At 49.8% G+C, this 16,658-nt stretch overlaps 1 protein-coding gene across 2 annotated transcripts in view; it reads right to left on the reverse strand.

Moving 5' to 3' along the window:
• Positions 1–16,658, reverse strand: part of Tmco4 (transmembrane and coiled-coil domains 4) — a 98,306-nt gene that overhangs the window by 25,803 nt on the left and 55,845 nt on the right. For both annotated transcript variants that reach the window (XM_045149780.1, XM_045149779.1), the window contains one exon: positions 12,137–12,221. In XM_045149780.1, coding sequence (XP_045005715.1) covers positions 12,137–12,221 — 85 coding nt within the window. The remainder of the gene's footprint in view (positions 1–12,136; positions 12,222–16,658) is intronic.

Here is a 16,658-nt window from a genome sequence, read left to right on the forward strand (position 1 = left end):
GCTAACTTCTGGCCTGAACACACATGTTCCCATGCAAACATGCACATACCTATGTGAGTGCATAAAAAAGTGATCAAAGGGCTGGAGAGATGACTTAGCAGTTAAGTGCTTGCCTGTGAAGCCCAAGGATCCTGGTTCGAGGCTCCATTCCCCAGGACCCACACTAGCCAGATGCACAAGGGGGCGCACGTATGTGGAATTCGTTTACAGTGGCTGGAAGCCCTGGCGTGCCCATTCTCTCTCTCTGCCTCTTTCTTTCTCTGTCGCTCTCAAATAAATAAATAAAAATAAACAAAAAAATTTCTTTTAAAAAATGATCAAAGAGTGAGCATGCAGATAGGGAAGGGAAGGGGAGCCAGGGTGGACAGACGGGATGGAGCCCAGAGTCGAGCGGAAGCAGGCCCTGAGGACTTTCACTTGGCATGCTGGCTCAGCTCCTGATGCCTTAACGATTGCATGGACAGGGCCGCCAGACAGAGACAAGTTTTAGCACCCTTAATTAATTCCCATTCAAATCTCTTTGGAACGAAGAGGAGAATAAATGCATAAGAAATAGAAGCGGCAATTGAATTCTTGGTTCATGGGGCCATTTCCTGGCCAAGCCAGCAATGATGAATCAATCTGGATTGAGCTCCCTGTTCAATTGCTCGCTGTTGGAAATCGTTTTAAAGCACGGATACAGAAAAGATGAACGGTCCACTGTGACCTGGGGCCCAGGGTCTCTTTGATGAGTGCACCACGGGTAGGTCTCCTGTCACGCACAAAGCCCATTTGTGCCCTTGGCTAGGAGATAAGACTATTGCTGGAGGGGAGCTATTTATCTGTGGGAACTCCCGCTCAGTTTATTTCCAGCACGTTTGGCAGGGACACTTCCTGTCGGGGTTTTGAGCGGGAGGGGGCAGAGTCTACAGACTGTGTGCAAAGGTTGACTAACTGTGTCCCCGTTGGGCAGTCAGGTAGGGAGCAGGTCATTGGGCTGCGCAGACAATGGTTCAACCAGCTGTACACTGTGGTGTCCTTTCAGCTAAGGCAGCTCCTGTCCCTGTCCCCCCACCAAAGGCCATCCTCTTCTGCAGGTAGTGTGTGTGGCATGTTTCAAGACTGCCTTCGTGCCTCTCTTTCATAAATCAGTTACTAACATGGAAGCCCTGGGCCAGGAGCTGGTGATAAGTAGATGTCTTGGAGAGACCAGCGAGCAGATGCCATATGGCACAGAGCCAGGTAAAGTGTCAAGGGATGTGCTGGACATGGAGAAGGGATGGGAACACACCCAAGGGGACTTACTTGCTCTCTCATCCCCAAGTCTGACTTTGATCCAATGCCTTTGAGCCTTGCTCTTCTCATTTGTAAGTTATTTGAAATGGGTTGAATGATGCCCCATGAGCAGTTTGTGAAGATCAGTTAAGTAAGACTTACTTCAGCCACCAGCCCTGGAGCCTCCTACTCAATCCCCAGCTGGTGGAGCCTCCCGGGAGGAGGTGTGTGTCTGGGGGTGGGCTTTGGGGTGTCATAGCCCAGCCGTACTGGCTATACTTTGCTCACTCTCCTTCTCTCCTCCCAGCTGATGTGAGGAGATGTGACATCAGCACGCTGCTCCTGCCGTGCTTCCCCCACCGTGATGATACTTCCCTCCAAACTGTAAGCCGGAAACAGACCTTTTCCTTCCACAAGCTGCTTCTGGTCAGTTTTTGTGCCAGAAACAACAGGGTGACTGATACACCCTTCCAACTCGGCAAGAAGGCAGAAAAATTCCCGTCACCTTATTGATCTAGTTCTCCAAATAACTTACAAGATCCCAATAAGCTGTTAACTCACTAGTGAGAACCGTTTTGTGTCTAGTGTTTGGGACACTGATGAAGAGATAGTGTGGGCTCCAGGTGGTTTCAGTGACTTTGTGAGAAATGGCTTTTTTTTCTCCTACCAGGAAGAGACTAATGAAAACTCAGTCATCATGGTGCTAGTGAGTATGCCATCCCTTGCCATCCAGAGATAGGCACCGGGACTTCTTGTGGGTGCCAAAATTGGAGGATGTTTAGATTCCTTCTACAGAACACTGTGGTATTTAATTTACCCACATCCTCCCCTGTACTAAATCCTCTCAGATACTCCCTATACCTAATGTGATGCAAACGTGATGTGAATAAGGGGATGTTGTACTCAGTTGTTTAAGGAATGATGACAAGGGAAGAAGTCTGTACATGGACCATTTGTTTTCTCTGAATATCCAAGGCAAGGAAGTGGAACCCATGGATATGGAGAGTTGACTACCTATGACCTTGTTTTTTTTTTTTTTTTAAGGTAAGGTCTCACTCTAGTTCAGGCTGGCTTGGAATTCACTATGTAGCCTCAAGGTGACCTCGAACTCATGATGATTCTCCTACTTCTGCTTCCCAACTGCTGGGATTAAAGGTGTGCACCACCACGCCCAGCCACTTGTATCTGGTTGTGTGTGTGTGTGTGTGTGTGTGTGTGTTTAATGAGGCAAGCAAGGCCTCTGAAGTCTTACTAGCTCACGCTATATCTTCCTCATATTCCCTCTCCCCTCCATGTGGAGAACTTCTGGGACGGGACTCTGAGCCACATCTTGAAGTAAGCATCTGAGGGGCTTCCCCGTGGGCTCAGAGAACTCTGGCAGGGAGAACAGGCATGAAGTCACAGATGCCTGGGCCTGGAGAGACAGGGCTTGTCTTGAGTCCCAGAATTTTTGTTTGTTTTGTATCCAGGGCGGCTGTGTGTGGCTAAAGGAAGAGAAATTGTTGGAAATTTTAGGGACTCACAAACCCTAAATCCGGATAGACTTGTCAGTAAAATTACTCTGAGGCTGGAGAGATGGCTTAGTGGTTAAGGTGCTTGACTGCAAAGCTAAAGGATTCAGGTTCACTTTCCCAGGATTCATCTAAGTCAGATATACAAGGTGGTACATGTGTCTGGAGTTTGCCTGCAATGGCTAGAAGCCCTGGAATACCCATTTTCTCTTTCTCTCTCTCTCTCTCTCTCTCTGCCTCTCTTTCTCTCCTTTTCTCTCCCTCAAGAAAATAAATAAAATATTTTAAAAAATTGCTCAGCCTCACTTCTGTACTTCCTCTCCTGTAAAGCAGAAATAATGACCTTGATCTTCAGTTGCTACAAAGATTAGCGATCAGAAGCTGGGCATGGTGGCAAATGCCTTTAATCCCAGTACTCGGGAGGTAGAGGTAGGAGGATCCCCGTGAGTTCAAGTCCACCCTGAAACTACATAGTGAATTTCAGGTCAGCCTGAGCTAGAGTGAGACCCTACCTTGAAAAACAAAACAACAACAACAAAAAAATTAGTGATCAGGCTAGAAATCAGAAAACAGGTCAGCCATAACTTGGTCATCATGAGTTCTAGAACCATGCACTAGTTCTTTCTTTCTTTCTTTGCAGGGTAAACCTCAGTTTCCCCCTCTATAAAGTGGGGGTAATTACAACCTCTGAGGATCATTGTGAGGGCTAGAAAGCTTGAGAAGGGTTTAGCTCGGGCTGGCATGTAGCAAGTAAGTTCCTAAAAATGCAGCAGGGCCGGGTGATGAGGACGATGGTTAGAAAGAACCAGAGGACCACGGTGGCAGGTTCTGAGACCGTAGCAAACTGCAGTGGAATCCGAGCCCCATTTCCATCTGCAGAAAAGCGAGGTCATGCTACACAAGGCCTTCACAATGCCCACCCAGTGAGCAAGGGCTTCTCCATGGAAGGCAGCTACGCGCACCATGCAGGGCTTAGAGCAGTGTCAATAATGGTTTCCATTCAAGGGTGCAATGTGCAGGGACATCAGCCCTTTTCAGGTGGCCACCTAGAATACGACGATAGCAACTGGTGCCTCCTTCCAACTCATGGCGGATGGCGGCATGATGATGAGAGGCGTGAGTGGGAAATGAACCTTTGCTGCATGGTGCTATATCTCTGTGAGTTGCGGATGCTTGTCACTGTGGCATACCCTAGCCTATCCTGACTGTGATGGCTGACAGTGTTAGACCTCAAGGTTGAGTTACTCATAGAGCCATTGACTTTATCCTGGGTACAGCAAGCATGGAGGTCAGTCAAACAGATTCCTGCCCTCAAATGGTCTTGCAATTGAGCTGGGCGTGGTGGTGCACACCTTTAATCCCAGCACTCGGGAGATAGAGGTAGGAGGATTGCCGTGAGTTTGAGGCTACCCTGAAACTCCATGATGAGTTCCAGGTCAGCCTGGGCTAGAGTCAGACCCTACCTTGAAAAAGAAAAAAAAAAAAAAAAAAAAAGTCTTGCAACTGACATTCATCTGCAAGGAAGGTGACCACGCTGAGCCCGAGAGAAGGCTGGTCAGGCTGTGAGGGGACTCTGTGAATGATGAGGTGTGTTCTGCTCACTCAAGATGGAGATGAAGCATGAAGGCATTTAATTTTCCAGGCACTTTCTCCCCCTCCCTTTGGGACAAGGATGAGCTACTATTGGGAGGGAAGGGGACGGGAGCTGGTAGATGACTGCAGACTCGGGCTGATTGAGATTCACTGGTACCTTTCATCACGACCTCCCAGGGACCTCCAGAAAACAGTGAGTGGGTTTTAACACGTTAGAGTCAAACCTCTTCCCATCCCTAACTCGGATAGCAGCGGTTTCCCTGCGCTTAGGAGAGGGGCTCAGGCACAGAATGAGGAACGTATTCAAGGTCACAGACATAGGATGCTGTCCTGTCAACAACCCAGGCTGGGACTTGGAGGGAGAATGTAGAGGAAGGGGAGGAGGGCAGGGTGGCAGGAAGGAACAGGACCTGCAGTCCTTGACCTTTGTGGAGGGCTGAGTTCAACGAGGTCTCCAGGCTATGCCACCACTTGCCAGCTCCCATTCATTGAGGGTGGGCATAGTCTAAAAGCTCAGAAAGTCTCCCTGGACTCTAATATGGGCCTGTATTTTCACCAGTTATCACTGATATGGTCTGGAGAACTGTCTTCCAAAGGTCCTGAGCGGAGGGCACGGTCCCCAACCTGTGGTTCTGTTGGGACAGGGTGCAAAGTTCGGGGATGCAGCCTCATGGGAGGAAGTTAGGTCCTGGATGGTGTGCCCTTGAGGAGACCTGGGCCTCCAGCCCCTTCCTCTCTTTGCTTCTCAGTCTCCATGAGGTGATCAGCTTCCTCGGTCACGTGTTCCTGCCATAATGTGTCACTGCCTTGCCACAGGCCCCAACTGGCTAACTGACCATGGAGAGAGAAACTTCCGAGTCTGTGAGGTAGGGTAAGCCTCTGCTCCGAGGAACCTGATTACGCCAGGCATCTTGTCACCCTGACTAGAGCCTGAATGGCAATATCATAACATAGTCTCACAAAATCCCTGATGCAGACACAACCATTATTTACTGCATTTCACGTGAGTCAACTGGAGCTCCGAGAGGTTAAGTGGACTGGCCCAATGGTAGGTCTGCGACTCAAAGCGCTTGGACTTCAGAGCCTGCGCACTTCAGTAACTAGGCCAACAGTTTCGTGTGTGAGTGTGTGTGTGTGTGGGGGGGGCCAGACACCTCAGCTGTCACTCGTCAGGAACATCCCCCACCTCCTTTGAGATGGCCTGGAGCTCACTAACACGGCCAATGGGCCTCAGGGATCTTCTTTCTGCCCTCTCAGTGCTAGGATTATAAGCATGTGCCACCACAGTTGGCATTTTACATAGGTTCTGGGGATTGAATTCAGGTCCTCATGCTTGTGAAGCAAGAATTCTACTGGCAGAGCCACCTCCCCATCCAGCCTCTGAGATCCAAGTTTTTATCCATTCTGCTTTGAGGAGCGGGTTAAAGTGGTCCTGCAAGAAAAGTTCTGCTCTAGTCCCTACGGGGCCACCACCCAGGGTCAGACACACAGGCTCTGGGTGGGGGAGGGGAGGGGGACTCGCAACCCCTCAGCTCTCTTCTGCGGGTGGATGGTGCTTTGTCCTGAACTTCTCATTTCTTTTAAGAATTTTTATTTACTTATTTGCATGAGAGAGAGAGTGTGTGTGTGTGTGCGTGCATGTGTAAGGACTCGCCAGGGCCTCTTACCTCTGTAAATGAATGCCAGACGCTTGTGCCACCTTTTACCCTTGCCTCTGATTCATGTGGGCCGCTTGAGAATAGAACCTGGGCAGCAAGCTTTGCAAACAAGTGCCTTTAACCACGGAGCCATTGTCCTAACCCTTTAATTTATCATATCTATGAGCCAGTAGGCATCCTTGGCTTACTCTGTAGCAAGAGAAGGGCAAAGTGGCAATGCCAAGGGCTCTGGGGACTAGCAGAGGAGATCTTCCTGGTGCCTAACGTCACTGAGGAGGCTGGCAGCGATGCGTGCAGATGAGAATCTATCTGTATGGAGGGATGCCTCTCTCTTCTGTCCCGGGTAAAAGCCCAGTCTGTACCCACAGAGGTAAGCACAGCTCACAACCAGCCAAAGGGGCAGACCCCTGGAGCATTCCCAGCCACAGTCAAGGCAAAGAGTCCCCAGCGCCTCTCCTTCCACCTCCCAACCAGACACCGTGTTAGGAGGCTAGGTAATAGGGAGGAACCATCAGGTTGGTGGCTAGGAATAAAGATGGCTGTTCAGAGTTTCTAGCCCGGACTTGACCTTCAGAAGGTGCACAGGGGCAGAGAACAGCTGTGCTTTGGACCCCAGGGTTTCACCCACCTTGGCATGCTCACATTCTGTGTTGTAAACGCACACGTGCTGTAGAACGACGCGCACATGTATGTGTATATGGAGTACAAGCTCATGTATACATGCATACACTGTCAATGTTGTTTGTGTTGGCTTGTTCTGCCTGTCACAGCGATCCTCCTACCTCTGCCTCCCGAGTGCTGGGAGTAAAGGTGTGCGCCACCACGCCCGGCCCATTGATACTTCTTTTAAACAAAATGTTGGTGACCCATGGTGTCAAGCTGTCTCCCTTCCTTCAAATGTTTAGCCCACTGTGATGAGGGACACAGTTGAGACAACAGCTTATATCCTAACGGAGTTCCATGCTAGTAGAACATCAGCTCCTCCCCCAGCCCAGATGCCCCAGGAGGAATGCGAGCTGATACTCAGCATTCCAAGAACCCAACACCCATATGGGTATAATGAGTGTTGTGGACATCACAAGTCTCAAATACACAGCTGGCCATCTGATCACTAGAGCAGGACTGAGCTCTGGAACGACCGTCGTCCCTACCGACCCCACTGCTTCATGTATAGGTGACAAACGTACTACGGATACATGTATCACTTTGTCCATCTGGCTTTATGTGGGTACTGGGGAATCAAACCCACATCATTCTGGGTTGTTTCTTTTTTTTTTTTTTTCCCCTGTAGGTAGGGTCTCACTCTAGTCCAGGCTGACCTGGAATTCACTATGTAGTCTCAGACTGGCCTAGAACTCACAGTGATCCTCTTATCTCTGCCTCCCGAGTGCTGGGATTAAAGGTGTACACCACCATGCCCAGTTTTTGTTTGTTTTGTTTTTTGAGGCAGGGTCTCACTCTGGTCAAGCCTGACCTTGGACTCACTAGGTAGTCTCAGGGTGGCCTTGAACTCGCGGTGATCCTCCTACCTCTGCCTCCCAAGTGCTGGGATTAAAGGTGTGCACCACCATGCCCAGCTTTTCCTTCCTTTCTTCCTTTCTTTCTTTCTTTTTGGTTTTTTGAGGTAGGGTCTCACTCTGGCCCAGACTGACCTGGAATTCACTATGGAGTCTCAGGGTGGCCTTGAACTCATGGCGATCCTCCTACCTCTGCCTCCCAAGTGCTGGGATTAAAGGCATGCGCCACCACGCCCAGCTCGCTCTTTCTTTCTTTCTTTCTTTTTCTGAGCTAGTGTCTCTCACTTGAGTCCAGAGCTTATTCATTTATTCAGCTCATCTAGTTAGCCACTTTGCCTCCAGAAATGCCCTGTCTCCTGAGTGGGGTATTGCAGGTGGCTACCATGCGTGTATGTGGGTGCTGGGGATTTGAACTCTGTTCCTTACACTTGCACTGCCAGCGCTTTATACACAGAGCATCTCCCCAGCCCTAAAGTGCTGTTTTAAAGATTCAGTTTGTTTCTGTCATTGGCAGCTATAAGTGACAGGCAGCACCAACCACATTTAAGTTACACTTGTACTTTTTTTTTTTCCTTCCAAGGTAGGGTCTTGCTGTAGCCCAGGCTGACATGGAACTCACTATGTAATCTCAAACTGGCCTTGAACTCACAGCAATTCTCCTACCTTAGACTCTTGAATGCTGGGATTAAAGGCGCACACCACCATGCCTGGCTCCCAAGTGGTTTTGATTACATCCGTAAGTCCCAATTGCTCATAGACAGGCAAGACTATGTGAGGAAGCAGGTGTAGAAGGAAGGCAGGGTGTTGGGAAGGCTGCTCGGGGAGGATGAAAGAGTGTCCTAGAGATGCAGTCTAGCACTGGGCGAGATCACGTGACCTCTCTCCAGCCCGCCTACTCTGCCAGCTGCTGGCCCTGTGGTCTGAGCCATTCACCGAGCTTGGGCTCACTCTGCAAACTGGGCACTCTAAATGTGTCTCCTCACAAAGCAGCTGGAATTACATGTATGTGATGAGCTCAGGACTGCTAGGCACATGGAAATATAGCTGTTTAAGTGTCCCACGAGTGTATGTGGCTGCAATTACTGCTACTATTAATGGATCAGAGAGGTTTCCAGGTGATGTGAGGCCTGCAAAACAAGGAGGAGTTACCCGAAACAGAGATAGAGAACACTAAGGGAGAACCAGAGCTGCTGCAAACAGCTGGGCGTGGCTGTGTACCCCTTCAAGGAAGGCAGAGAACAGTGGAGAAGATGCTGGAATGCAGGTCCCCAGCACACCTCAGATGTCATGCTGAGAAGTCTACATTTGTCTAGACAACAGTGGGCCCTGGAGGTCCCTGAGGTCTGCAGAGAAGCTGTGTGAGTGAGCCCATGTGGGTGGGCTACAGGCTGCCCAGTGCTGACCACTCCAGCAACTCTTTCATGGGATCTACTCAACCACTCATTCATTCCACACTTCAGCAACTTCAGTCTTCCCCAGCTTCCAACCAGCGAGCTTCCAATCCAGTGCATTGGCATCCCCCAGCATCTCACTGCAGGCTTCTTCCTTAGGATGTGGAAACAAGGCATCCCGCTTCCAGATGTACCTGGGGACCCATCTCTACCCACGCTGGTGAGCTCCAGAAAGCCTTTCCACACACCCAACTGCATGGTGTCCAACTGCATGCCATCCTCTGGGCCTCTTGGTATGGCACTGTGTTTATGAGGCAGGGCTCTGAGCCAGAGTCAAGCTTGTGCTTTATGCTGAGCACTCAAACAGGCCAGGCATTGGAGCGACAGTGGGGCAATGACCAGACCCTGCCCAGCTGGAGTTCATGATCCATCACAGGGCTGGAAAGGTGGTACTTGCCTTTCAGGCTCAAGGACACAGTGGAAAAGCAGCTCTGTCTACACTACCCTCCCCTCGTTCCCTGTGTATTTCAAGTTCCTACCGTAGAGCTTAGAGACAGGAAACACACGTTTGCTGGACTCACACATGGGCCAACTGCTTCTACACTCACCATCTCATTTTATTTCCCCAGTGATCCTTGGAGGTACGTGTATAATGTTCCAGATTCAGGGGAAGGTGTGAGGCACACAGAGGTTAAGTAAATGGCCCAAGTCCCACACCAAGCTGTGACAAAGCTGGAAGACAAATCCAGCTCTTCTTAAAGTTCTTACTGGGGGACCAGGACGACTTGGGAAGATGCAGAGAGCAAGCTGCTCTGGGAACCATTTCCCCAAAGGTTGAGTGAAGGCACTCCTTCACGCTGACCTGACCTGCCTCCCTCCTTCAGCCACACACGTTGGGGAGGCAGCTGCTGGGCAACCTCACTTTCAATACTTTCAACCATGCTAAGTGGTGACTGGTAATTAATTCAATTTGCTCAGCAGGAGGAATGAAGGGTTTGGCTGACATTAAATGGCTCTGAAGGTAACAGGTAATTGATTTCACCTGGAAGCAGAGCTACTTGTCCCAGGGAAGAATTGTTTCAGTTGATAAGAACAGGTCACTTAGGGTAAGGAGCCAAGTAGTTGGTTTGTGTGTGGGCTGGGGAAAGACCAGGTGTGATGGTTAAGTCTCTGGGTGTCAATTTGACAGGATTTAGAATCACCATGGAAACAAATCTCTGGTCATGTCAGGGGGGATTTTCTGGATTAGATTATCTGAGGTGGGAGGGCCCATACTAACTATGGTTGGCACCATACATGGGCTGGATTCCTGGACTGCATAGAAACAGGAAAGCTGACCTAACAGGGAGACTTTACTGGGCCCTGCTTCCTCCCTGCTGATGGGAGCCACTTCATGCTGCTGCTGAGCTTTCCCTGCCACGATGGACTCTACGCTCCAGAATTGTAGTAAAACAAACCCTTCTCCTTCTGTAAATTGCTTCTGGTTATGTAGTCAGGGCCAGCAACAAGAAAGTAACTGATCCACTAGGAAAGGAGAACAATGACAAGGCTGGCAGCTTTTCAAAGGCTGCCTGGGCCGGGAGGAGCAGCCTCAGCGAGCAGGAGGGGATGGGGTGGCTGACAGCTAGCACCAAGGGTGACATACACAGGTTCCAGCCATGACTGAACCACATGAGGGGTCCAGTGGAGAATAGAAAAAGTGTCTTGGCCACAGTAATTAGGCTCTGGAGATCATCCTGGATCAGAATGGACCCTAAAAACAATGACTGTGTGTGTGTGTTCACAAGCATACACATATGGAGGTCAGAGGACAACCTTGGCTATTGGTCCTTGCCGTCCACCTGGCTTGAGGCAGGGTCTCTTTGTTGTTTGCATAGGCTACCTGGCCTGAGAGCCTCTGCTTCCCATCTCGCCATAAACACACTGGGATTACAGACATGGGCCACCATGTTGGGCCTTACATGATTCTGGGGATCTGAACTCATGTGCAAAAAAAAAAGCACTTTGACTCTGTTCTTAGAAGAGAAGGAGGCACGATGGGAAGCTGGAAGTAGAGACTGCAGCCAAATATCTACAAGCCAAGGACTACCAAGGAACAACAAGGTTGGTGAAGGGAGGCCGGTGGCCACGAGAAACCGGAAGAGACAAGAATCCCCTCTGGGGGCCTTTGTGGGGAAACGTGGTCCTGCTGACCATGCACTTCTCATCCCCATCACTCCCACTGGAGGGCATGCACCAGACTTAGCAATCAATGTTGCGTCCACAGGATGGCCTGTCATCCACCCACTCTAGTTTATGTACAGGAAAAAATGAATCATTTCCCAATGCTTTAACCAATTCTCTCTAATTTAAAACTATTAACTCTTGGGCTGGAGAGATGGCTCAGGGGTTAGAGGCACTTCCTGTGCAAACATGAGGGCCTGCAAGGGCTTAAGGTCCTATGTAAAAAGCTGGGCATGGCCACATGTACCTGAAACACCAGTCCAACAGGGGAGCAGAGACCCCTGTGGAGGTAGGAGCTCTCTGGAAACAGTAAGAAGAGACTCAGACTCTAAAATGAGACCATGCGGAAGAACAACGGAACGTAACCCCCCACCCAGGCCACTAAGGTGAGCTTATGGGCACTACAGGGGCACATACTCGTGCACACGTCACACACACATGCGCATGCGCACGCGCACACGCAAGATTTTTTTGAAATAGGCTCTCACTCTGGCCCAGGCTGACCTGGAATTCACTATGTAGTCTCAGGGTGGCCTCGAACTCATGGTGATCCTCCTACCTCTGCCTCTCAAGTGCTGGGATTAAAGGCATGAGCCACCATGCCCGGCTTAACTCTCATTTTTTTACAAAGTTTTTTGTTTATTTACTTATTAGCGACAGACAGAGAAAGAAAGAGGCAGAGAGAGAGAGAGTGTGAGTGAGAGAGAAAGGGCACTCCAGGGCCTCTAGCCACTGCAAATAAACTCCAGATGCATGTGCCACCTTGTGCATCTGGCTTACATGGGCCCTGGGGCATTGAGCCTTGGACCAGGGTCCTTAGGCTTCACAGGCAAGTGCCTAACCGCTAAGCCATCTCTCTAGCCCTTAACTCCCATTTTTTAAGAACAAGGATTGTACTTTGCAAAGCTCATGTCCCCCAAATCCAGAGCGTGTGTCCCGAAGAAGCAACTTGGAAGGACTTTATGTCTGTGACAGTGAGCCAGACTCACCTTTCTCCTGAGCCATCTCTTGCAGGCAGAAGTAGATGACTCTCGCTCCCAGGCTGAAGCCAATCAAGGTGACAGGTCGCCGGCCCTGGAGGGAAACAGAACACACATATCTGGGGGTGATACAGCAAGTCCTAGCACATTAGCCCTGACTTGGCAGCCTTTGCTCCATCCTCAGTATCTTCTTCTCTTTCTTTTTTTTTTTTAATTTTTTTGTTTATTTTTACTTATTTGAGAGCGACAGAGAGAGAGAGAGAGAGAGAGAGAGAGAGAGAGAGAGAGAGAGAAGGAGGCAGATAGAGAGAGAGAATGGGCGCGCCAGGGCCTCCAGCCACTGCAAACCGAACTCCAAACGCGTGCGCCCCCTTGTGCATCTGGCTAACGTCGGTCCTGGAGAACCGAGCCTCGAACCGGGGTCCTCAGGCTTCACAGGCAAGCGCTTAGTCGCTAAGCCGTCTCTCCAGCCCTCTTCTTCTCTTTCAATGAATACTGAACACCTTACGGTCCCCAAGTTCCACAGTGTCAATCAGCAGTGACGGGGCGTTCGTGTATGTAGACCTGCACCTGCGCTGGGGGTGGCTTCCTCAGAGGTCAGCAGATGGCCTCTGGCTAGGTTCATTTCCTTTCATCTTAGAACTATTATCAGCTGCAGCTCTTCTTGCCCAGACACAGCCTTGTCAATTCCAAGGGCTCCCTCCCTGGGACTTATCTGCATGTGGCTGGAGAGTGCAGTGAGTCAAGTCCCCCGTGGGGGTGTAGATCAGAACAAGGAATCCCAGACGTGATGGGTAAAAAGACCCAGTACAGCAATAGGAGGAACAGCTGTTCTTGTTCTAGACAGGGAGGCTTTCAATAAGATTAGGTAGTAAGCAGATGTAATGAACCCAAACCCAGAGAAAAGGCTGTTGTTATGGGAAGGCCCTAAAGAAAAGAAAATAAAATAAGGGCTGGAGGGATGGCTTAGAGGTTAAGGCATTTGCTTGCAAAGGAAAAGGACCCAGTTTTGATTCCCCAGGACCCATGTTAGCCAGATGCACAAGGGGGTACACATGTCTGGAGTTCATTTGCAGTGGTTGGAGGCCCTGGTATGCCCATTCTCTCCTTCCCCCCTCTCTCCCTCTTTCTCTGTCAAATAAATAAATAAATTTTAAAAAGAAAATAAAGGGCTGGAGAGATGGCATAGTGGTTAAGCGCTTGCCTGTGAAGCCTAAGGACCCCGGTTCGAGGCTCGGTTCCCCAGGTCCCACGTTAGCCAGATGCACAAGGGGGCGCACACGTCTGGAGTTTGTTTGCAGAGGCTGGAAGCCCTGGCGCGCCCATTCTCTCTCTCTCCCTCTACCTGTCTTTCTCTCTGTGTCTGTCACTCTCAAATAAATAAATAAATAAATAAATAAAAAGAAAATAAAGTAAGGCTGGAGAGATGGCTCAGTAGTTAAAAGGCACTTGCTTGCAAAGTTTGATGGCCTGGTTCAGTTCTCCAGTACCCACAGGAAGCCATGTGTACAAAGCGGTGCTTGTGTCTACAGTTCGCAGTGGCAGAAGTCTCTGGTATGGCCATTCATTCTCCCTCTTAAATAACTAACTAAATATTTAAGAAAAAAATAAAAGAAAGTGGTCTGGGGTCCAAGGTAGCCATTCTGCAGGAAGGAGCTGCAGGTGTAGGTGAGCTAAGGAGGGCTGTGCCAGCCTAACCCTTTTCTTGCTTTTGCACAATATGCACATCCCAACCCTCTGCTCCAGTCACCACCGTGGGAAACCCTCCTGTGAGCAGTAAGCGAAGGCTGCTCTTAGCTCTGCATGTCCTTCCCTCTCTGTCCCGAGGCTGCAGGAGAGAACACTGTCCTCACTGGAACATCCACACCTGCAACCCGTGAACGCCACCTACTTGTGGAGAAGGAGGTTTGTACATGAAGGCAAGTGAAGAATCTTGGCCAGATGTGATGGATTTTGCCAGTGAGAGACTAAGTCAAGATGTGGCCAGCTTGGGCTACATTGTACCAGTCTAGCCTGGGCTATAAAGTGAGACTTTTTTGAGGTAGGGTCTCGCTCTAGCCCAGGCTGACCTAGAATTCACTATGTATTCTCAGGGCGGCCTTGAACTCTCAGCGATCCTCCTACCTCTGCCTCCTGAGTGCTGAAATTAAAGGCATGTGCCACCATGCCCAGCTTAGAGTGAGACTTTTTGTTGTTGTTGTTATTGTTGTTGTTGTTTTTTGTTTTTCAAGGTTGGGTCTCACTTTAGCACAGGCTGACCTGGAATTCACTCTGTATTCCCAGGGTGACCTTGAACTCATGGTGATCCTCTTACCTCTGCCTCCCGAGTGCTGGGATTAAAGGTGTGCACTACCACACCAGACATTTTTGTTTTGTTTTGAGTGAGACTTTTTCTTAAAAAGGGGGGACAGGGGACTGGAAAGAGATGAAGGGCTAAGAGCACTTCCTGTACCAACATGAGGACTTCAGGGAGCCTGAGACTACCTGAGTCTGATGCCCCAACACCCACATAATAAATAAATAAATAAATAAAACATAAATAGTTGAGCACAGCCACGCATCCAGTAGCCCCGCTCTGTCCCAGGTCTGGGTGGCGCAGAGATGGGGGGATGAGCAGGGCTCCCGGAAAGCAGCCAGCTCTGCATCCAGTGATGCACTCCATCTCCAGGAACCACAGCTGGAGGAGAGAGAGACACGCAATGTTCTCCTCTGGCCTCCTGTGCACGAGCGAGTGGTGTGTGCATTTACACACACGCTGCACACATGCGTGCACACATACAAGAGGTAAAGAGGTGGGCTGCGGAAAGCAGTCAGGTGGACGGGAGCATGACCAGGGGCAGCGGGACACAGCGGAAGTCAGCTGAGGGCTCTAGACCCTACCGGCTCTGAAGACAGAGAAATGGAATATACCAGAGCAGGAAAGAGGCCTTTGGAAGTGGAAGAAGGACAGGAAGCGGATTCTCCCCTGTACTCTTCCCACGGAACAGAGCCCTGCGGAGACATGCTGGACTTTCAACCCATCGGAGCTATGGGATAATAGGCTTGTGAGTGGGGTGGGGAGGCAGCCAGTGTGGTATGAGAGGACGCTTCTGCCCAGGGCTACCCTCAGCGGCTGGCACCCAGACTGCTACGAGACAATCAACTTCCATCTTGTTCAGCCAATGTCACATTGGGCTTTGCCTGCCAGCCAGATCTGGTTTTTCTGTTTCATGGTATAGACGCACGGGTCAAATGATTTCTGGTTTCCCTGGCAACCTTCCCACGTGGCAGAAACTGCTAGAGGTCTCTAAATATCTGTCCTTTCAGTTGTCCACAGTGATTGAGCTGCAGCTGGCTGCACAGCCTCTCAGAATTAAGACTATTTCCTGATAGCTGGGGGCGATCATATGATGAGCCTCACTGGCCAATGAGATATCCAAGATGCCAGCCACGTGCTTTCTGTTCTGACTCTCCTTCCTCCTGAAGCTGAGGCTGCCATCCTGTTTGTGGAGGGCAAGTCCACACACAGGGCAACAAAGTAGCAGGCCTGACAGTCACCATAGGGAGAAAAGGACTTCCCCTTGTTTAAGGCCCTGTTACTTTGGATTTCTCTGACTTACAACCCAACAAACCTGGTCAGTACAGCGCTGCCCGATGCCATTCATTTTCCTATAAATACACCTTTACTGGATTCAAAAGTGTTTTTTTTTTTAAATTTGTCTTTTTCAAAAACAAAACATTTTTATTTTTCTTTATTTACTTAAGAGAGAGAGAGAGAGACATAGGCAGGGAGACAGAGAGAGAGAAAGAGAGAGAATGGGCATGCCAGGGCCTCCAGCCGATGAAAAGAACTCCAGGTGCGTGTGTCCCCTTGTGCATCTGGCTTATGTGGGTCCTGGGGAATTGAACCTGGGCCCTTTGGCTTTGCAGGCAAGTGCCTTAACCACTAAGCCATTTCTCTAGCCCCCTTAATTTGTCTTTTAATTGGCTGTTATTTCTTGAGTGAATGGTCTTTCATCTTCCTTAAAGGCAAAGAAACTCCTTTGGTTTGGAAGGGGGCTCAGAGGTGTGTTTAATCTCTCTGGGAACTTGCAATGATCCTTCCTTCTCTCCCCTGCCCCACGTAGTGGCTCTGTATAGCTAAGGTTAGCTCTGAACTTCTTTTTTTTTTTTTTTTTTTTGGTTTTTCGAGGTAGGGTCTCACTCTAGCCCAGGCTGACCTGGAATTCACTCTGGAGTCTCAGGGTGGCCTCGAACTCATGGCAATCCTCCTATCTCTGCCTCCTGAGTGCTGGGATTAAAGGCGTGTGCCACCACGCCCGGCAGCTCTGAACTTCTTATCCCCTTGCCTTCACCTCCGGAATTCTGGGATCACAGGCATGCATCAGCACACTTGGCTCAGGAACAGCTAGGGATTGAATCCAGGGCTCCGTGCATACTAGGCACCTACTCTACCAACCGACTACACCCACAGCCCACAATGATCTCTTTTTAAAAAATATATTTATTCATTTATCAGAGAAACACACACACACACACACAGAGAGAGAGA

The sequence above is a fragment of the Jaculus jaculus genome, chromosome 5, assembly GCF_020740685.1.
Source record: "Jaculus jaculus isolate mJacJac1 chromosome 5, mJacJac1.mat.Y.cur, whole genome shotgun sequence".
Taxonomy (NCBI): domain Eukaryota; kingdom Metazoa; phylum Chordata; class Mammalia; order Rodentia; family Dipodidae; genus Jaculus; species Jaculus jaculus.